This window comes from Odocoileus virginianus, chromosome 20 (assembly GCF_023699985.2).
Source record: "Odocoileus virginianus isolate 20LAN1187 ecotype Illinois chromosome 20, Ovbor_1.2, whole genome shotgun sequence".
In the NCBI taxonomy this organism is placed as follows: Eukaryota; Metazoa; Chordata; class Mammalia; order Artiodactyla; family Cervidae; genus Odocoileus; species Odocoileus virginianus.
Genome location: NC_069693.1, coordinates 38,634,896 through 38,658,703, shown reverse-complemented (window position 1 = coordinate 38,658,703; position 23,808 = coordinate 38,634,896). Strand labels below are relative to the sequence as shown.

The 23,808-nt window shown below is 37.1% G+C and overlaps 1 protein-coding gene across 7 annotated transcripts in view; it reads left to right on the top strand.

Annotated features, from left to right (window-relative positions):
• CHD9 (chromodomain helicase DNA binding protein 9) overlaps positions 1-23,808 on the top strand; it is a 228,889-nt gene that overhangs the window by 78,624 nt on the left and 126,457 nt on the right. For all 7 annotated transcript variants that reach the window (XM_020873089.2, XM_020873088.2, XM_020873093.2 and 4 more), the window contains exon 2: positions 22,080-23,699. In XM_020873089.2, coding sequence (XP_020728748.2) covers positions 22,245-23,699 — 1,455 coding nt within the window. In that variant the 5' untranslated portion in view covers positions 22,080-22,244. The remainder of the gene's footprint in view (positions 1-22,079; positions 23,700-23,808) is intronic.

Sequence of the window (23,808 nt, the reverse complement as noted above, 5' to 3'; positions counted from 1 at the left end):
TGTTGTCAATGGAAAAAGCCCATGACAAGAAAAGATTAATGAAATCATAGCCTTTCAACTTGTAAGTATTTTTAGATACTTCTAACTCCAAACCCTGTATCTGATATGACTGTATGCCTTCCATAAGGCACTGAACTAACTACACCTTGGTAATTTAACTATGGAAATAAGATAGAATTGAAGGAGAGGCTTGTGTAAATTTAGGACAGGGAACTGAAGTAGCATCACAGATTTAGAAGTAGAACCTATTGAAGCTTCTACCAATAGTAAAATGAAAATGTCAGTACATATGAATATTTTAGATTTTCTGAAGAGTTGAATCAGTGCTAGAAATGTAATACAAGAAAAAGTCAACTATTATACTTTGACAACAAAGAGGAAAAAAAAGTCTCATATCAAAGTCTAAAAAGGAAAAATGAATATGATTCAAGTAATCTACTGGGGAAATCTCATCAGGTGTTAGTATAATGAATAAAAAACATAGCCACGAGAATATGGAAACTTGAGGTGATTGGTCAGAGTGAAAATGAATTATGAAAACTAATTGTGAGAGTGTGTTGTCATAAATGTTTGAAAAACTCTAGAAGCCAAAGACTGGAATTAGAAGGGATTCATGGAGACTGAGATAGAGTGATTTGATTGTAACCTTTCAAATGTTTTGTGGATGTTGTGGTCTTAACATGATTAACATGTTTTAGCAAAATACAGATTTAGCTTTTTTACACTTATCTACTTTGTAAATATAAGTTGCCACATTCCAGTTTTGTAACTGTCTTCTAACACTTCGTGTCTCTTTACTCCTTATTTGGGCTTCACTCCCATACATTCCACCTCTCTGAGTTTTACCAGTCTGTGAATACTCAAGTCAGATTCCACCTTGTGAGTAAAACCGTCTTTTATCATCATAGCCCTTAAGGATTTCTCCTTCCCGTGAAATTATACCATTATTATTTGTCTCACTTTTTTGACATTGTGTAGTTTCCTGGCATTCCTTCTATTGTATTGCCTTTGAGTTTGCAGGAATACTTTTTGCTCCTTTCTTTTAGAAGCAGTTGGAAAGTTGAAAAAGTGATGGTGAGAAACCCAAAGGAGGGGAAAGCCACGCTGAGCTGTAATTTGTTTCCTGGTCTCCAGGTCATACACATCCATCCATCCATTAAGCAGATTTATTAAGTGGTCCTTTTATTTAGTAATTCCTTATATGTACTATAATGTGATCTATGCCTTTCTAGAATATACAATCTTAACAGTGGAAACACATAATGAACAAACAATAAGCAAATGTCAGATTTCAACTTGGGATGAATATATTAAGGGAAGAGAACAGAGTGATGTAAGAGGGAAAATGGAGACGGTTTTAGTGTGTGTGGTCAGAAGGCCTCTCAGGTGGTGCTGTTTAAGTCATGGCGACAAAACTAAGAAGCCAGGCAGGAAAAGAGATTCCTAGAATGGAGAAAAATACATATGAAGGCAAGAAAACAATACATTGAAGAAATGAAAGAAGTTCAGGGTGGCAGGAGCATAATGGAGGGAGGGAGACCACACAGGATGAAATGAGAGAGGGGGAGAAGGCAGATCATGCAGGGCCATGCAGGACACGTTAAAGACTTTAGGGTTTTGCTAAGGACTTTTCAGTCATTGAAGATTTTGAAGCAGAGGAGTAATATACTTTAATTTTTAAAATATCACCTTCATTTCGATTGGAGCTAAAGGCAAGAGTGAGAGCAAAGACGTTATGCTACTATCATCATTGAGGTAAAACGATGCTGACTGGAACTAGGGTAGTAGCTATAGAGATGAGGGAATGGAAAAGGTGACATGTCTATATGTATATATAAAATTTGATTTGATAGAGAAGAGGAGATAGAAATGATAGAGAAATTGATAACTTCATGGTGAACTGAATGTAAATGAAAGGTGTAAAAAATGACCTCTAGGTTCCTGGCTTGAGGAATTAGGTGGTGGTGAGATGTACTGAGAAGATGACGAGGGAGAAGAAAGGTGTGGTGAGAAAGTTTTGAATACTGTCCATAGTCAGGTGTCTTCTATAGGTGGGGACTGGTTTTATCTGAGTGGTAGATGCCTCAGTCAGGATAGCTTTAACTGTGTGACACCACACTATGACATGTTCATAGCTTGTGTTTTGAGAGAAAGGAGTAGACTTCCTATTTATGTTAGAAAAATTGGTAACTGAAATGACCTTTATAATAGTGTTCTTCAGTTTTTGAATGTTTGTGAATATCTTAATGTAGATTGAGCTTCCCTTGTGGCTCAGGAAGTAAAGAATCACCTGCAATGCTGGAGACCTGGGTTTAATCCCTGTGTTTGGGAAGATCCCCTGGAGACGGGAAAGGCTACCTGCTCCAGTATTCTGGCCTGGAGAATTCCATGGACTGTATAGTCCATGGGGTCGCAAAGAGTCATACACGACTGAGCGACTTTGACTTAATGTAGATTACATTGATACAGAGGTTTAAGGGGGAAAAAAAAAATTTGAGTGTACTATTAGATGGGTTTATGTATTACTTGGGTGATGGTGCAGAATACAAGTCTTATAGTCTTGATATCCTCAGGAAATCAGCAATCTTTGAAGTTATTAGCCTGTAAGTAACCTGATAGTAAATATATCATCTTTAATGAGGCTTCTGGTGCTTATGAGTAAAAATTATACCTTAGGTTATTAGTAGCTATTGTTTATCAAATAGCTACAGATGTTGATATTTTTGTTATAATTTGGCATAGTTAAGTGAAGTTAACTAAATAAGTTGAAGGGTTTTTTTTTTTTTTTTTGGAGAGGGGTGGTTTGTGCTTTAGAACTTTCTTTAACCAGTAATTTTGGACGTTGTTATTGCTCCAAATAGACATGGTTTGAAATTTGAGGAAGGGGATATTTATCTTTCTTGGCCATTGGTTATGTCAGGTTAAGTTTCTGACTAAGCAGCAGCCCTCTATTGAAAATAAAGGGAATTTCTTGGTAGTCTAGTGGATAGGATTTATTACTTTCACTGTTGAAGGCCCTGGTTCAATCCCTGGTTGGGGGCCGAAGATCCTGTAAATCATGGGCACACCCCCCAAAAAAAGGAATATTGGAAATCAGTGGTTATTCACCTGAAAGATAATATATCTTACTAGGTTTTTTTGTTTTTTGTTTTTATGAGAAGAAGGAAAAGGTGGTGAGGATAATGTTTAGGTTTCATATATTTTGCATAAAATGTTTTGTCTTAAAATTTTGTACTTTACTACACTTTGAGTAAATTAAAAATTTTTTTCGTCGAATTAGCTGACTTGAATGCAGTATGTTTCTGCATTTTCTCAGTTAATTTGAAAGAGTTGCAGTAATTTTATGGGGGCAGAAACTAAAGTACAAGAGGTTAACAAGCATATAGGTATTTGGAAAATGGAGTTGGTGTAGAATTTATTTTCAATATTTGTTTTTGAGTAGAAGGGTAGAAAACAAGATGATTTTATTTGTACATTTACATTTTTGTTAAAGTAGGAGAGATTTGCTCTTGCCTAAAGTTAGAAGGGAAGCAGGTAATTGCAGAGGGTGATTAAAGATCCTCCAGAGGTGGAACATGTAAGTCCCTTTGAAAGGCTGGATGAAATGGTGACTGTTAAGACATGAAAGATTAATCTTTGGGAAGGAGTCATACTTCCTCTTTTCAAAAGAGGATAATAAAAGAAAAAAGAAATAGATTCAAAGACAGATACATACTTTGGCAAAGGTGATTGGTGAATTTCAACTGAAAAACCTCAGAAAACTAAGAGGCAAAATTGATTGCGGTGAAAATGGGGAAGTTAGGATTGCAGAGTTGGGAGAAAAACATAAAAGAACTGCAAAGAGATAGCCTCAGAGCCTGGGAAAGTGAATTTAAACATTAAACAAAAGCAGGGACCACATTGAAGGCAAATGTTAGGTGCCAGGCATGTAATAATTGTTAGAAATATTATAAATATTTAAATTGTTAGTTGAAATGGACTGAGGCAAGGAGGTAAATTTACAGTGGGGATGTTAATAAAGTATGGTGGGTTGAGTGAGTGTAAAAGGACCCAGTGGACAGCATTGGAGATAATTAGTGAAAGAGTTTGAGGAGGTCTAGAGAAGCCTATCTGGAGAAGGCAGTGGCACCCCACTCCAACGCTCTTGCCTGGAAAATCCCATGGACGGAGGAGCCTGGTAGGCTGCAGCCCATGGGGTCGCTAAGAGTCAGACATGACTGAGCAACTTCACTTTCACTTTTCACGCATTGGAGAAGGAAATGGCATCCCACTCCAGTGTTCTTGCCTGGAGAATCCCAGTTACAGGGGAGCCTGGTGGGCTGCTGTCTGTGGGGTCGCACAGAGTCGGACATGACTGAAGCGACTTAGCAGCAGCAGAGAAGCCTAACAGTCTTCGGAAGGTTTGGATGACTATAAGTTCTTGGGAAGTCAGAAAAGAGAGAAGAGGTATGAGAGGGAAGTCAAAGTTGCTCAGTCGTGTCCAACTCTTTGCTATCCCATGGGCTGTAGCCCACCAGGCTCCTCTGTCCATGGAATTCTCCAGGCCAGAATACTGGAGTGGGTAGCTGTTCCCTTCTCCAGGGGATCTTCCCAATCCAGGGATCAAGCCTAGGTCTTCCACATTGCAGGCCAATTCTTTACAGTCAGAGCAAGCTACATTTGTTAAGCACTTACTGTATTTTAGGAGCTTTGAGTGTGTTTCTAAACTATGCAACAACTTTGCAAGTTAAATGGTGGTAATCAGCCTGAGTCTTAGAATTTAGTGTATTTCAAATTTTGGAAAATTTTGCATTTAAATCAGTTTCCTGTTTTTAATGTTAATAGTATACACACACATTTAATTTGGTTATAAGTAAGACCAATATTCAGGACCACTTAATTAAACAGCTTAGCCTGACTCAGTAGCAAATAGGAAACTTTTAATCTTTCTTCAATATCAGCCTAAAATTAATTTTGCCAGTTAGCTTTTACCAAGAGTAGAGATGAGATTGTAATTTAAAGATTTTCTTTCTGTGAGATGTAAACCAACACTAAATTAAGTATGAATACCTACAGAGTAAGTAATTGAATTTAGCAAGTGGTGATCTACAGACCAGAAATGTTAATATAAGCATTACTTGAGTGCTGTTTAGATTAGTAGTTTGAGTTCTTTTAAGCCAAGGAATGCTTTGTTTTTAAAAGATCCTTCTTGAAAGCTTAATCTGTAAAATAAAAGAATATGCAGGGCGAAATCTTAGAGGGGAAGAAATGGGGGAAGGGGTAGTCTAAAGCCTTTCCTTCCTTTGGCTAAGTGTTACCCTGAAATCTGGAGAGCACAGTTTGAAAACAGCATTTACAGAGTGCTTTTTGGGGGTTATTTATTACAGTTCTAGGAGATCTGTATGATTATATTACACTCCCCATTTGCAGATGGAGAAACTGAGCTTGCAAATGATTAAGTAATTTAAGATTACGTGGCCCTACTCCAGTATTCTGTACTGGGAAACCCCCTGGACAGAGGAGCCTGGTGGGCTACAGTCTGTATGGTCGCAGTGTCTGACATGACTGAGCAACTGAATACACACACAACAGGTGATAAAGCTGACCAGTCTCTTTTCAAAGCCCTTTCTTTTACTTGCTGTGTTATAGGGTCCCTTGTAGAATAACTTATCAATGAAAGCAGAATGCTTTGTGGGATACTGGGCATTAAGCTTCAGTTGGATCACTGGAGGCATTCTCATGTACACGACTGTGTGTGTGTGTCTGTGTAGGGTAAATACATATACCTAAAATTTACTATTTTAACCATTTTTAAGTGCAGTCCAGTGGAGGCATACTTCAAGTCATAAAAATGATATATTGCTTAAAAGAAAGCTTTTGAATCTCAATTTTTGGTGCAGCTGTTAAGAATTGAGAGGTTTTGTTTTGGTCAACGTTATGACATTGAATTCTTGAAAACAGTTGAGGATTTACTATGTGGCAGGAATTACACTAGATGTTCAGGATAAAGATGAGTAAGAACCATTCTTACTTAGTAGGGAAGACAGACAAGTAGACCAAGAATGATAATGCAGTGTGTAAAGTGTGGAATCCAAAAAATGAATGCTTGGGACTTCCTGGCAGTCCAGTAGTTAAGACTCTGGGGACGCAGGTTCAATCCCTGGTTGGGGAACTAAGATCCCACATGCCACATGGCATGGCCCCCCAAACGCAAAACAAACAAACCAACCCTAAAATGAATGCTTAACCTTTCTAGAGGGCTGTGTGTGTGTGTGTGTGTGTGTGTGTGTGTACCATGTACTAGCTTCCTTGAGATTGTAGAACTTGAGTTTAATATCAGAGTATTATCAGCTGAAGGAACAGGGGTGGTAGGAAGTGATATAGGTGAAGAGAACTTCCTCGTATATTAACGGAGGTGTGAGAGAATTTGGTGAATTCAAGCAGCATTTCAGTGTGGTTAAGTCATGGACTGTTGTTGTTTTGTCGCTAAGTCAGGTGCGACTCTTTTGCGATGCCATGGACTGTAGCCCACCAGGCTCCTCTGTCCATGGGATTTCCCAGGCAAGAATACTGAAGTGGGTTGCCATTTCCTTCTCCAGCGGATCTTTCCAACCCAGGGATTGAACCCACATCTCCTGTTATTGCATGTGGATTCTTTACCACTGAGCCCCTGGGAAGCCCCAGGCATGGATTACCTATGGGGAAATAGAAGCAAAAACGAGTGGAGAGGCAGTGATATCTTCAGCAAAGGAATGTAAAGTGAAGTTGCTCAGTTGTGTCCGACTCCTTGTGACCCCATGAACTGTAGCCTACCACACTCCTCCGTCCATGGGATTTTCCAGGTGAGAGCCCTGGAGTGGGTTGCCGTTTCCTTCCCAGAGGATCTTCCCGACCCAGGGATTGAACCTGGGTCTCCCGCATTGTAAGCAGATGCTTTACCAGCTGAGCTACGAGGGGAGTCCAAAGGGATGTATTGAGCAAGCAAATATATTGGGAGATGAGTTTAGGCACATAATGATACTAATGGTTAGTATAAATACTTTTTTAAATGAGTTGGAAACTAGGTACAATCAGATGTGACAGGCTCTTACTAATTTTTCCTCAAGGCAACATAGAATCTTGATATATGTTCATAGTTCTACACATCAGTGAGAAGAAAATATGTATTTATTGAGCACTTAGTATATTTTAGATTTCCTTCTGAACTCTGCAACAACGCTGCAGTGTGGAAGGTCAGGTGAGGAAAAAGAATTTCAAAGAACCACTGAAGGTTATAAAGCTTAGAAATGGCAGTTAGAATTCGAACTCATGACTGATCTTCTTCAACTATGCTATGGCCGATCAGTATTTGCCAGAGATTTTTCTTATTGAGTAGTAATCTAATTTATTTTATAACTAATTAGCTGGATGGATGCCTAGTGCAGTTAATCTGGAACATACCAAGTATACAGAGAACAGAGGTAAGGATGATCTTTGATAGAGTTGTATAAACAAATGTAACAGATTGGAATACATGACTTGTACAACTTATGTGGGCTTCTGTGATGATTTAGTATGTTGTACATTAATAAAACAACCTAAATTATCTTGTCTACTGGGAAAAATTTTGAAGGATATCCTTCTGTATAACTATTAACAAGTTTATCTTTCTGTTCTAGCTTTTGTTAGTATTGATATTGTTATGTAATAGGGTCAAATTAGCCTGAAAATCTTTTTCAGTGAGGACAGTGATATTCCTGCAAATAGTGGAAGGTTAGAACAATCTTCTGTAGCATAATTTCTTTTTTAGAATTTAAGTATAGAACATTATGGGTGATGTCTTCACAGGAAAAAAGTAAGTTTTTTAAAAGTTAAAAGGTGTTTTGGGGGCTTTCCGATACGGGTGGTTCAATCGTAAAGAATCCACCTGTGATGCGGGTTCGACCCCTGACCAGGAAGATCCCATGTGCCGTAGAGCCATCTCGCCCGTGCGCCACAACTGCTGACGTTGTGCTCTGGAGCCCGCGTGCCAGGCCTGCGGGAGCCCGCGCTCCTCAACAGGAGAAGCCGCCACAGTGCGAGGCCCGCGCGCTGCAACTGGAGAGCGGCCCTGCTTACCACGGCTGGAGAAGGGCCCCAGCAGGGGCAGAGATCCAGCATGGCCAGCAAATAAACACACAAATAAAATTATGTTCTTAAAAAATGTTTTTTAAGTAAGTTAACTTTCACAAGTGTTTATTGGGTTGGCCTAAACGTTTGTTCTTTCCACAAGGTAGTATGGAATAACCTGAACAAACTTGGCCAACCTAAATATTTCAGAGCGTATAGAGCCCACTACTTTTTATCTTTCTTGCATTTATTCTGTAAAGAAGATTTTAAGCTTTTTTCCCTGATATCTCTAGTTTGGTTAGCTGTTTGTGTGAGTGTGCGAGTAGAAAATTAACCAAATATACAGTGTTGATTAATGACACCTTCATAAGCATTCAGTCCAAGCCTATTATTGACAAGGAAATTGGGGGGGCCAGATGATTAAATATGCTGTGACACATTTGAGTAGTTCCAGGAATTAGTATTTTGGGCTCTGCACTGTATAGGAGAAATCAAATAATACTAGTAGGTTTTAGTTTATAGTGTTGGGTAAGGAAATTTTTCTTTTGAATCCTTTTAGTTTACTTTGAAAATTTCTGTTTAGGCTTATAAGGCACTACCAGGTAAATTAAGCAGAGACATAGTTGATGTTCATCAGTTTCACAGTATAATATTTTGGTTAGCCCTGAGCAGGTGAGGTCTGATAACTGGGTCATAGTTTGGGGTTTGGTATCCTGACATCTTTTTACTCTACTTCCCATAAAATAGCTAAGTGTACTACACAGGGTAGATTCTATAGCATATCATGCTTCTTATTCACAAAGACTTTGAAAAACACTGGAAAAATTTTTTATGAACCATCAGTTCAGTTCAGTCCCTCGTCGTGTCCAACTCTTTGCTACCCCATGGACTGTAGCATGAACCATAATATATATCAAATGTATACATAACCATAATATACATAAAATGGAATATTGTTCAGCCTTAAAAAAGACATTCTGACATGTGCTACAACATGGATGAACTTGAATACATTATGCTAAGTGAAATAAGCTTGTTACACACATATGCACAAATACTATATGATTCTACTTGTATGAGATATCTGATGTAGTCAAATTCATTAGAAACAGACAGTAAAATGATGTTGCCAGGGGATTGGGATTGGAGGAAGAGGAATAGTTAGTTGTTTAAATAAACAGAAAAGATTTCAAATTTGTCAGGTGAAAAAATTCTGAAGACTGGTTGCATAAAAATCAATATGTTTGAAACTACTGACCTGTACACTTAAAAATGGTTAAGATGGCAAATTTTATGTGTTTTACAACAATTAAAACTTTAAAATACTTTGTGTTTTGCAGATAAAAACATTTAATTTTTTTAAAAGATATGTGCACCCCTGTGTAAATTGCAGCATTATTTATAATTAAGATATGGAAACAACCCACATGCCCATCAAACAGATGAATAGATTAAAAAGACGTGGTATATATAGAAAAAAGAATGCAGTCTTGCCGTTTGTAACAACATGTATAGGCCTGGATGATACTATGCTACATGAAATAAGAGACAAATACTATATGCTTTTACTTGCATGTGGAATCTAACAAAAGTCATAACAAAGCAGGAACTGGAGTTAGAGATACAGAGAACAAACAGGTGGTTGCCAATGGGAAGATGGCACGGAGGAGGAAAGAAAGAGGCGAGGGAGGTGGGAAGGTACACACGTTCAGCTGCAAACAACGTCACTGGTGTGAAGTGTACAGTTTGGGGAATATAGTTAACCAAGTGATATCTTTGGTGATGTCATAACTAGACTTAACATGGTGATCTTTTTGAAATACATAGAAAAAGATTGTTGTGTAACAGGAACTAACATAGTGAAGGTGAATTATACTTAAAAAACATGCAAACAAACTCAGAAACAAGAGATCAGATTTGCGATTACCAGAGGCAGGAGTAGGGGCTGCCGGGAGGGAGGGGAATTGGATGAAGGCCATCAAAAGGTACATGATAAGGTAATTAACACTTCTGTTTGTTGTCATATATGAAAGTTAAAGTAAATGCTAAGAGTTCTCATCACAAATTTTTTTTCTATTCAATTTTGTATCTGGGAGATGATGAGTGATCTCTAAACTTAACCATTCATCAGGTATGTCAGAGCATTTTGCTGTACACCTTCAACTTACACAGTGCTGTATGTTAAGTACATCTCAATAAAACTGGAAGAAAAAAATTAAAGACAGTTTTAAATAGGACATAAGCTCATTGCCCAGATAACCACTAATGCCATTTTTTAGAAAGTTTCATGTAAGATTTTTAAAAAGGACAAACACAGTTTCTGTCTTACATTGCATTCCTTTTCCCCTCATCCAGAGAGAAAGTTTTATGTGCATGTTCCATGGATAAGTATTTTTTGATTGCTTATTGTAAGATAAAGATAGATTTCTGACCTCTTAGAACATATGTTTTCTGGAGAACATAAGCTTTAAACAGGATAAATATGAAAAACGTATAGCTAATACTAAGGTGAATAAAGGGAGGGGCAGAGATATGAAGTGTTGGAGGAGAATGACGTTTTAGATGACTTCCCTGGTGGCTCAGAGGTTAAAGCATCTGCCTCCAATGTGGGAGACCCAGGTTTGATCCCTGGGTTGGGAAGAGCCCCTAGAGAAGGCAACTCACTCCAGTATTCTTGCCTGGAGAATCCCATGGTCGGAGGAGCCTGGTAGGCTACAGTCCACAGGGTTGCAAAGAGTCGGACGCGATTGGTCAGGAATGACCTTACCAAGAAAGTTATTTTGAGGAAAGCATTTACATAAAATGAGGGGAGAATGTACTCAGCAAGTGCAAAGGCCCTGAGGAAGGAGCACGCTTGGCTTGTGTGTGTGTGTGATGGGGGATTTATATATATGCTATATAAAAACATAAAATAGACCCTTTTAGACATTGTGTATACAATTCGGTGGCATTTCCATTCACAGTGTTGTGCAACCATCAACACTATTTCAAAAGTTTTTCATTTTTCATCACCGAAAAGAGAGACTCTCTACTCATTAAGAAATAGTTCCCTACTTTTCCCCTCTTACCAGCCTTTGGTAACCTCTGATATTTCTGTTTCTTTGAATTTGCCTATTCTAGATAGTTCATATAAGGAATCATACTCTGTCTTTCCTTCTGTGTCTGCCTTTTATACTTGGCACAGTGTTTATAGTTTCACCCCTGTTGTAGCAGGTATCAGAATTTCATCCCTTTTTTGTGGTTGAATAGTACTCCATTTTCCCAGATGATGGCATTTGGATTTTTTTTCAACTTCTGGCTATTGTGAAGAATGCTGCTATTAACACTGTTGTATAAATATCTGTTTGAGTCCTTGTTCTTAATTCTTTCGAATGTATATTGTATACCTAGGCATAGAATTTCTGGGTTATATGATAATTCTGTGTTTAACTGAGAAACCGCTGTCCTCTTTGCCTCAGTGGCTGTACCGTTTTACATTCCTACGAGCAATGTAGGAGGGTCTCAGTTTCTCAATTCTCTTCAACACCTGTTCCCTTCTTTTATTTTATAGCATCTCTGGTAGGTATGAAATGATACCTCTTTGTGATTTTGATTTGCATGTCCTTAATGACTGATGTTTAATATCTTTTCATGTGTTTATTGGTTGGGTTTATTCCTTTAGGTTGGGTTGTCTTTATAGTATTGATATTTAGTTGTAGGAATTCTTTGTAGATTCTGAATATTGAAACTTTATTAGATATGATTTGCAAATGTTTTCTCCCATTTTGTGAGTTGTCTTCACTCTTCATAGTGTCCTTTGATGCACAAATTTTCAATTGTTATGAAGTTCAATTTACCTGTTTTTTTCTTTTTTTAATTGTCACCTATGCCTTTAGTGTTGTATTTAAGAAATCACTGCCAAAACCAAAGTCATGAAGATTTGTCTCCATATTTTCTTCTCCGAGCATTATAATTTTAGCTTTTAAATTAACATCTTTGATCTATTTGAATTTTTACATAGGTGGTATAAAACTTATTGTTCCTTAATGGTAAATATGTGCCCTTCAAAGTTTTTCTCATCTCCAGTTACCACCCCACCATCTCTCCACATTCTTCACAATCTAATCACACCAGTCTACTTGTTATCTAACATGTCCTATTGTTTATTTTCCATGCTATTACTCATGCCATCTGTAGGACCCCAAATGGCTGATCTAGAATGATAAGATACCAGGAAACTATAGGGAAAAGTATTTTGGCTCAGTATAAGAAAGGAATATGAAATAGAGCTATCCAAAAGCAAACATAATTGGTTCCTTATTACTAAAGTTACATATTCCAATTTTTAACAGACTAACTGAGACCTCAATAGAGATATTGAAAAGGAGTCCAGTAGCATATTGTAACTGACTGGGCAAGTCTTAAAGTTCCTTCTGATCACTGATACTTTAAGAATCCTGGCATTTGAGAACTCTTGGTCATAATGTAGTACTTCAAAGTTACTTATTAGTGAGTTTCAACAAAGTTTATAGATGTATAGACCAATCTATACTACATCTTTAATTCCTTTTCTTTTTTTTCTTCTATTTTGTCTGACTGAATTTTCTAGTACTATGTTGAAAAGAAGTGGTGAAAGTGGGCATCCTAGTCTATTCTTGATATTGGGAAAAATGCATTGCCTAATTTTTTGTAATTTCATATCATCATGAGATTTGAGGTACTTACTATGAAATTCTTAGATCAGTTAAGTTTTTGTTGGCAACAAACAAAATCTCTGTTTTACAAAACTGGTCACAATGTGCAGGATATTGTGGGAGAAGATTTGGGGCAGAACTGTTGATTTTCCAGTGCCTTTCACCAAATAAAGCATATAGGAGAAAGATTTTAGAAGAATGATTGGTTTTGGATCTGTTTAGTTTATACTTGTGGGCAAATCCAGGGGGCAGCTGAAAAAATGGTACTGGACATAAAGTTTGAAGTTGCCAGCATATAGATATTAGAGAATGTGTTTACCTATGGAGGATGTCTAGAATGAGGTGAGTACTGAGAAGAGGAATTCTGAGAAGCATGGTTTCAAGTAACTTCACCAGTCTCCTTGCTGTCCTCTGAGTATATGCCATTTTGTCTGTGTTCTTCCTTAGTCAACCTTGAACGTTATACCCAGGTTTGGTGTTACTAGCATAAGTGGATACTACGTTTTGTTTAACCAGCATCCTGTTGTTGGACGTCTAGGCTATATTCAGTCCTTTGCTGGAGCAAAGTAATAAATACCTGCATCTGCCATTTCACTCATACATGAACATATTTATAGAATAAATTGTTAGAAGAGAATTTGTTCAGTCAGAGGGTATGTGCACTTGAAATATTTTAATACTCTTTTTTTTTAAAGTCTATGTTGGCGGTGCTGTGTCTTGGTTGCTTTGTGTAGGGTTCCTCTAGTCGTGTTCCTCCGCAGTGAAGGCTGCTCTTCACTGTGGTGCGCGGGCTCCTCGCCGTGGTTTCTCTGGTTGCAGAGCACAGGCTCTTGGCACACGGGCTCCATTAGTTGCGGCTCGTGGGCTCTAGAGTACGCACTCAGGAGTTGCAGCACATGGGCTTAGTTGCCCCGCAGCGTGTGGGGTCTTCCCGGAACAGAGATTGAACCTGTGTCCCCCGCATTGGCAGTGGATTCGCATCCTCGGCGCCACTGAGGAAGGGAAGTCCTGCACTTGAGATATTTATGGATGTTAGCACATTTCTCTCCTTAGAGGTTTTACCATTTTAGCTTTCACAGCGTTAGTATGAGAATTTTTTTTTTAACTTCACTAATATGTTATTAAACTTTGGAATTGTTGTGAATCTGATAGGTGAAAGATGGTGTATAAGTGTAGTTCTAATTGACATTCTCTTGTTTCAAATAAGAATATGAATTGTCTGTTGGTATCATTTGTCCACTTTTCTAATAGGCTGTTAGTATTTTATAGGAAATCTTGATATATTTAAAGATAAGCACCTCAGGGAATTCCCTGGTGTTTCTGTGGTTAAGACCCTGCTCCCACTGCAGTGGGCCCAGTTTCCATCCCTGATCGGCTTGTGAGCTCAGCTCAGCCTTAGAGAAAGATCAGCACTTCATTAGTAAATGAATTGCAGATCAGTTTACTAATTTTCTTTTATAATCTGATTTGTGATTTTTTTTTTTTTTGCCACGCATCTTGCAGGATGTTGGTTCCCCAAGCAGGGATTGAACCTGCACACTTGGCAATGAAAGCCACTGGACAACCAGGAAATTCCCTAATTTATGAATCTTGAAAAATTTATGTAACCTAATGGGTGATTCTTTAATGACATCTATATTTTGTTCCATAAACATAAAATAAGGTGCTCTGTCCATGTTTTCTTCTAGTATTTTCATGGCATTTCATTTCTGAAATTTTTATCTTTGATCCATTTGTAATTTATCTTGGTTTGAGAACAAGCTATGGATCTAACTTTTTTTCAGGTGGCCATCCAATTGTCTTGTTTATAGTTCATTTCCCTTCAATTTGAGATACTAAATCAATCTGTATTGTATCTGTATGGCTTCTCGTGTTACTACCACAGTGTTTAAAAAATGAAATTTTACAATGCTTTACTATTTAGTAGGATTAGTTCTTCCTGGTTGTCCTTCTTTTTCACATCTTTTCCTGGTTTTGCTTTTTGTCTATTTAGAAACACTTTGTCTGCCTCTCGAAAAAAACTTTTGAAATTTTTACTGAGACCACAGTAATATCAGACATTGGTATAAAGAGAGCTTGTACACACACACACACACACACATACGTATAATAATATACAGTGAATTTATATATTTATAGTATTGAGTTATCTAAGAGCATTTTATATAAAGAGTGTGAATTAGTTATCAGCATTTAAAAATTAGGGGATTTCCCAAAGAAGTCTGGATGAATTTCTAGCTCCTCTTTACAGCTTAGAAACAACAATTAACTGAAACTGACTGGTGGCTTTCCCTTTGTTCTTTTTAGCTAGCCATAGTTCTCTTCTGGCCAGCTTCTCTCACTATGTCAGCCGCCTGGCCTCTGTAGAATTTGCAACCTGAATATTCTTGTAGAGTTGGTTATCTGCACTGAAAACAGAACTCCAGGATTAAAAATTATTAGATTTGATCCATTGCTCCATTCTCTTGAGATTGTTTTGTATCTTGGTTCTGTTAGCTATTGTAATTAAGGCTGCCTTGCAACTTAAAATCACCTTGTTAAGCAAAGTTTCTATACCTTGGTTTAAGCTGACTCACCCAGACAAGCTGATGATAGGCCTTCTGTGATACACTATTGGAAAATTAATTAGTACTACTTCGGTGTGGTTTCACCTAGTTACTAGTATATTATCACATAAATTTACTAGTATTACTAGTATTTACTAGTATTAGTATCACATAAAATTACTAGTATTGTCAGATTTTGTACTATCTGTTGTATCCTTAATAGCACTATAGAAACCCTAAGGAAATTAGTAATATGTGGCCGATAGTTGAAATTTTATCCCTTTAACACTAAACCTTTTATTTTATCCATTTGAGATAAAAATTTTCACATTTCAATAAGCTGGAATATTTTGCAGATAGCTTTGAAAACAGAAGTTTTAAAGGGAGAACATAAATCTTCAAGAATTTGAAGGTTTGTCACAATTAGATTTATTTTATAACAGTCTCAAAGTAAATGCCTAGGAAGGCAGGAGGAAATTTGACTTGATGAAGTTTTGAACAGGTATTCAAACAGTCTGAATGCCTTAACAAGTGTTTGTTTCTAGACATCAACAGGCCCTTCTTTCTTTTAACAAAGAAATGGCAAACTCCAGTTTGCCAGCTTTTTATTTTGCCAAATAAGGATATTCTCTCTTTTTTAATTTTAAAATATCTAATTGGCTTTATTAAATGATTCATGAATTGGGCAGCATCCCATCTAGCAAATAGAGAGGAATTCCCAGGAAAAATCTTTAAAATGACTATATCATTATCATCTTATTCTTTGGAATATTGGCCACTGTCATTAGTGTAGAGGTGCTATTTGCTATCTAACAGTAACTTCAAATAGTAATAGCTACTGTAAAAATGTTCATCAAGTGTTAAGCCAGAGACGAAATTTAAATCAGTGAAATAGTTCCCTATTGCCTCTAGGATAAAGTCCAGATTTCTTAACAGGGCTAATAAAAGGCCTGGATATCTGACCTCTGCTTGCTTCTCACCATCTCTCTATTTGGCTAGTCGCATGTTCTGGCCACATTATGCTATCAAGTAGTTCCCAAAATGTCCTGTCCTGCCTCACCTCTGGGCACTTCTTTAGTGTTTCCTCTGTGCTCTTGCCAATTTTAGGTACCATGCAAGAGAGGGAGGGAATCGTAAAAGACCTGTTCTCTACATGAATAGGGATTACTGCTTGCTGGTAGAGACAGTATTTTATCTTACACCTTTGAAGCAGATAGGACTATAGTTAATAGTTTGTATAGTTATTTTTGTTCTTTGGTTTTTTACAGATGAAAGCAGAAAGTATGTGATCTTCTCAAGGTCATACAGCTAGGTGGTGGTAGTGCCAGGACTCGGGTCTTGTGTTTCTTTGTTTGAAGTATCATGTTCTTTCTAATTTATTTGTAGTCATTCACTGATTTAGTTAAAATATATCGCATGCCTACCATGCTGGGCAACATACTAATAAGGATACAAAGGTTATAAAGGTGTTCCTTTATCCCAAGGGTAGAGAGTCTATTGGAGAGAAACAGTAATATATTACTATAATGAAAAATTATTTATTGTGTGCACAGTTTACTAAACCAGGGTTGAGTAGGCAGAGGCCTTCTATAGGTGAGTCCTAAACTGAATTTTCTGCAGGTACAAGTATGAAATATCTGTAAGTAGCTCATAAGCAAAGTAAAAATTGTGTTGTTTAGTCATTAAGTTGTGTTCAACTCTTTTACAACCCCATAGACAGAGCCTGCCAGGCTCCTCTGTCCATGGGATTTCCCAGCCAAGAATGCTGGAATGGGTTGCCATTTCCTTCTCCAGGGGATGTTCTCAACCCAGAGATCTAACCCACATTTCCTGCGCTGCAGGCGGGTTCTGTACTGCTGAGCCACCAGAGAAACCCAAAGTAAAAATTAATGCAGCACAGATTAAACACTGTATACAAATGCTGGGGACATGACTATAATAGAGGACTGAATAATTTGGTAGGGATCAATGATTATACTAAGTTGGAAAAACTATTAATATGTAGAACTTACTGGGAAGACATTCATTTAGTAGAAAAATATTGAGAGACTTATTTAGAGAATATAGAAATGTTTTAGAAAAAAAAGCAACTATTAGATACTGTGGAAAGTAAATTTACCACTGAAGTAAGTTTTTATATATATATATGTATAAATTCTGCTATAGAACACATATTTAGAGGCTTTGTTTTTACTCTTATGGCCCAGCTCAAATGTTACCTCTTTATGCCTTTCCTGATCTTTTCTGGACGTAATTAATTATTGTCTAATATATGCTACTGTAATACAGTGCTTTGTATAACATAGTGCTTTGTATCTCTGCTAAGATGTATATCATATTATTTGTTTATGTGTTTTCTTCCCCTCTAGAATTTTTGAAGGCAGGGATTCTGTCCTATTGATTTTTTAATCCATTTTATATGATCATCTTGTTTGGCATGGGATAATTGTAAAAACAAAGATAGATAAGTAATTTAATTTTGATTCTGAGACTTCCCTGGTAGCTCAGATGGTAAAGCGTCTGCCTACCATGCGGGAGACCCGGGTTCAGTCCCTGAGTCAGGAATTATCCCCTGGAGAAGGAAATGGCAACTCCATCACTCTTGCCTGGAAAATCCCATGGACACAGTCCACAGGGTCGCAAAGAGTCGGACATGAATGAGCGACTTCACTCACTTTAGAATTCTGTGCCCCAAATGACTTAATGTACTTAATGATAAGGTCCCCTACATTGTTGCTCCAACTGGTATTTCTACCTCTATTTTTCAGTTTTCTCCTTTTGTATAGTCTAAAATGGTCATACTACTCCTAAATATGTGCTTCCTTCCTTCCTGCCATTTCTTTATTCCTGAATTCTTTGCCTGGCCTGTCCTTTCAATCGCTTTATAAGATCCCTTCAAATGCTAATTGTTCTAAGAAGCTTTTCCTAAATAACTTGCCAAGTGTGTGCTCTCTTCTCTTAATAAATCGCCTTATAGATAAACTTGTGCTTGCTTCTCTTAGGCCAGGTTTACCATATTTTATTCCGTATATGATGTGCTCTTCTTGTGCCATTACTCCTTATCTCCCCCATTTAGATTCTGAACTTCCTGAGGGTAGTGGCCTTTGTAGTTTCTACAGAGTTGCTTTGGATGTAAGGGACAGTCCATAATATTTGCTTAGTTAAATGGAAAGTTAAAATTAGGCTGACCTTTTTATGAATTTGTAAGATAGTACATTTATTAGAATGAAATAAGGTGATAGATCTTAAAGAGGAACTTAATTGAGCATTGTATCAGTTGTAGAATGAAGTGTTTAAATCAGAAAAGGTGACTTTTTTTTTAGATTTTATGGGCACTTTTTTATAGTTTATCTTTAGTTTCTATTTTTATAACTAACATTGACTTCTTACATGTGTCTTGTCGCATACGAAATGTGTATCTTCTTAGATATAAGGTGTCCATTTTCCTCATTAGATGTTCCTCCTCTGAATGTACTTTAATAAAAGCACAAATATTGTATTATATTGGTAATGTATTCTATTGGTATTTACCTGTCTAGATCTTCTTTCAGAGATCAGTTATTCATCATCCAAGTGCCTGGAAGTTATTTTTCAATAAGTGTGTGTTAGAAGAGTAAGCAGCAAAATTGTTTTCTTATTTAAAACTTTTACTCCTCATATTTTCAATAAGCTTTGGGTTACATAAATGTAGAAAATAGTTTGCTATAGTATAATCTATCATAATGTACAAACTTCAAAGACTGTACCATTTCTTTCCTAATTGGAATATTACATCTTAAGTGTATTTCCAGAACAGTGTTCTAAAAAACCTTTAACTATTTCTTAAGAATAAAACAGATGTTCAGGCCTATAGTACATACTATAAATTTGGGAATGTTTACTGTTATCACAGTAATTGGGGATATATGAACTAATGTCATATGCTTCAGGTAATTTACTTTCAACATTCAACTGGGCAGTAGATTTTGTAGTTCTGAATTCTTGAAGTAATAGATTCTATATATTCAAGAAATTATTTTAACTGATTCTAAGATGCATATTTTTTCTCCTTTTAATATCTCTGAAATTAGGATGTGTCTCAGTCACTGTCTGCCTGGTAGCTGTCAGGGAGGAGTTGTCAGTTGGCTGTGTGTACAGAAACTTACTCATAGCTATTTATGTTGCCATCACTTCAGTTGGGCTGTGTATGTTGGTGCTGCTGCTAAGTCACTGCAGTCGTGTCCGACTCTGTGCGACCCCATAGACGGCAGCCCACCAGCTCCCCCGTCCCTGGGATTCTCCAGGCAAGAACACTGGAGTGGGTTGCCATTTCCTTCTCCAGTGCGTGAAGTGAAAAGTGAAAGTGAAGTCACTCAATAGTGTCCAACTGTTTGCGACCCCGTGGACTGCAGCCCACCAGGCTCCTCCGTCCATAGGATTTTATAGGCAAGAGTACTGGACATGTTTAATTATTTTAAAGGTCTCAAAAGATAGACAGTTATTCAGCTTTTAAACAAAAAGTTATTGATTATACAGAGAGGCCCAGAGACAGAGTAGCAGAGCATAAATTTAATATTCAGTTCAGTTGCTCAGTTGTGTCTGACTCTTTGTGACCCCATGAAGCACAGCACGCCAGGCCTCCCTGTCCGTCACCAACTCCTGGAGTTTACTCAAACTCATATCCATTGAGTTGGTGATGCCATCCAACCATTGCATCCTCTGTCGTCCCCTTCTCCTCCTGCCTTCAATCTTCCCAGCATCAGGGTCTTTTAAAATAAGTCAGTTCGTCGCATGAGGTGGCCAAAGTATTGAAGTTTTAGCTTCAGCATCAGTCCTTCCAATGAATATTCATTATTGAAATTCATTATTCATATATTCGTTAGTGAAACAGATAAATGTTGTTGAAGAAATGACAGCAATTCTACATTTTTTTTACAGAGCAACAATCATGTTTTTTCTGGACCAAAAAGAGTACCTCTTGGAAGAAGAAATTGTCAAATCCTTGAGAATAAGTCTACTTCTAAAAATTTTTTTTTAAGTTATAGATAGATTATAAAATAAAGATTCAAAGTGATATAATGTTATAGTTTATTTCTTCATGTTACATGGTACAACTAATGATGTACCTTATATTTGACAATATACTGATTTCATAACTTCTGTTGTATTTCTTCTTTTTCCCTCTTGGTAAATGATCATATATCCATTAAAAAAATATAGGACATTGCTTTCTCTGATTAATGGGTTAGGTATACATAGGTGTTCCCTTGTCTAGTGTCTATAGCAGAACATAAGATATGGTCCAGAGAATTGATTTAACCTACTTTATTCTTTCTTTTTCTTCTTTTTAGCTAATGCTATGTTCAGATTAAAGCACATAGCACTCTGTTCATTTAGTCTCACAGTTATAAAATCTGGAAAAAATTTCTCTCTTTCTGTATTTTACTTTTTCTAAAATTATGTTTTTTGTTAAAGTACTTGTATACCATTGTGATTGATAAGTCCATTTCCAGGTAAAATTAATGTAAATTTACATAGTTTTTCCTTCTCAGAAAATTTTCAAGAGTATTTTTTCATTTAAATTGTGAGCAGAAAAAATAAATAAATAAATAAATTATGAGCAGACATTCTCTTTAGGAAATTTATATTTTCTAATATGGACCTTCCAAAATAGAAGCTCTGGAAGGGTTTTCTAGGCATTTGCTAGTTTTTGAATAAATTAATATGTAGAGGAGCAAGAATCTTCATTTGGGTTCTGTATACAAGACAGCGAGGGCAGAACTCTCAATTACCTTTGTTGAAAAAGTTTGGAGTAAATAATACAAGCCTGAAATGAAACTGGCAAGTAACCTATTAGATCCCTTCCACACATCAATTCTATGTATGCTTATGTATGTTTATGTGATGTGTCTGTGTGTATAAATGCTGCCATTTTTTTTCTCTTGCGATTATTATAAGACTAATTTATTGCTTAGCTTAAGCTACTGTTTGTTTTTGCCTCAGCTTGATTATTAGTACATTTTATTTTGCAGTTTAGTAAATATAATAAGCATGAGATATATTCCAAATGATTTAATGGTGGGAGACTTAGGGGTAGAGTAGTGAATATAGCTGTTAACAGAAAGGTGCTTGGTTTTGCTACATGAATGTCTGTATCACTTGGCTCTCAGGAGGCTGATCTTCCATGGTAGCTGAACAAGAGAACCATGGTAGCAATATGATACAGCATCTCCAACATACCACATGTCTGTGTTGTCTGTCAGCTGACCAGATGGCTAACTGTTATCTCATTTAGTGCCAGCTTCTCATGACTTCATACAATTGCTCTTCTTGCTGTAATTTCATGTGTACCCTATAAAGTAGTAGCTTTATCTGCTCAAGAGGTGTAGAGCAAAAGATCACAACATACTTGCTAATCCGAGAGGATCTGTTGTCAGTTACCTTAGCGCAACATAACTTTCAAGTGTAATACGTAAGTATTTTGTATATGCTAGAGCTGTTGGGAGGCAATGGTCATTTCATGGTATGGGAGAGTCTGACATCCCATTCTCAAGTTTACTTTCTGTCATAATATGTGAACTTCAAACTGAAGTAATATGTTATTACTTTTAAATGCATATATATACATAGTCATGTCCCCTGTAGCAGCAACTTTTTCCTTGTAGGGAATATCACTGAGCTATTTGCAATGAATTACTCTACCAAAACATACTATACACTGAGATTGTATGTTTTTTAAATCATATATAAACTTTGTTTGTAAAACTTTAATGAATATTCATTATTAAACTTTGCTTTTGTTCTTATTTCCTAGGATTCTGACACTTCATGACATGTCATTATCCAGAGCAATAATGAACATTGACCTGTTACGGATTAGTTGATGACCTTTGGAAATGATCCAGTAATATCTACTACAGAGAAACTGAATGTACTCCATTTGGAGTGAACAGCCCAGATTATTATTGAAGTTTTCAAGATGACAGATCCCATGATGGACTTTTTTGATGATGCCAATCTGTTTGGTGAGACCTTAGAAGGTTTGCCAGATGATGCATTTGTACAACCAGGACCTGTTTCACTAGTTGATGAATTGAACTTGGGTGCAGAATTTGAACCTTTGCACATAGACTCACTGAATCATGTTCAGGGTACTCCAACACATCAGAAGATGACTGATTATGAACAGTTAAATCAATTTGATTCAATGAAATTTCACCAAGTTAATCAGTCTTTTGGTAGCCCAGCTGAACATGTGTTATCACCACACTCTCAGTTTAATTGTTCTCCAATCCACCCCCAGAACCAACCGAATGGTTTGTTTCCAGATGTAGCAGATGGCAGTCCTATGTGGGGCCATCAGACAGCTACTAGCATTTCAAATCAAAATGGGTCTCCTTTTCACCAACCAGGACATTCTCACTCTATGCATCAAACTAAAAGCTTTGTGGCACACCATGACTTTGCCTTATTTCAGGCCAATGAACAACAAACACAGTGCACTTCGCTACGCTCACAACAAAACAGAAATAATCTTAACCCAGGGCAAAATTCTCTTAGTCAGTCTAAAACTTTCATGGATGTTAATGTTTCTGGTCCACACAGAGTCAGTGTTAACCATCCACCACAAATGAATAATGCATCTACTTCACAACAGTCCCTTTCGATGCAGCAGTTTTCCCAAACATCAAACCCTTCAGTACACTTCCTTAAGTGTAGCAGTCACCAAGAAGGTAATTTTAATGGACCTTCTCCAAATATGACTTCTTGTTCTGTCAGTAATTCACAGCAGTTTTCTTCACATTATTCCTTTTCCAATAATCATGTGTCACCAAATAGTCTTCTTCAACCCTCTGCAGTTCTTGCACCTAATCATACAAATCAGACTTTGTCTGATTTTACTGGGAGTAATTCCTTTTCACCTCATAGGGGAATCAAGCAAGAATCGACTCAGCATATGCTAAATCCTAATACATCGTTGAATTCAAGTACCTTCCAAATGTTGCATTCGTCACATCCTCAGGGTAATTACAATTCAAAGTTGTCTCCTGTGCACGTGAGTTTCCCAGATCCTGTGGACTCAGGAGCTCAGATGGGCCACTTCAGTGATCATGTAGAAACTAACGGCTTTTCGTCTTTGGAAGAGAATTTACTTCATCAAGTAGAGTCTCAAACTGAGCCGTTCACAGGACTGGACCCAGAAGACCTCCTGCAGGAGGGGCTCCTTCCCCAGTTTGATGAGTCAGCGTTTGGGCAGGAGAATTCAAGTCATGTTTTAGATCATGACCTTGATCGGCAATTTACTTCACATCTTGTAACTCGGCCTTCTGATATGGTTCAAACTCAGTTGCACAATCAGGCTCGGAGTTGGCATTCATCACTTTCTAATCATCAGCATTTACATGATAGAAATCGCCTGTGTTTACAGCGACAGGTATGTAACTCTTGTTTTGGTTTGGGGTAGCGTGGGGGTTTTACTCACTGAGTTTATTTCATATGAGTCGTACTCAGAATTTCTCAAACTCAATAATTCTGTCAGGTGA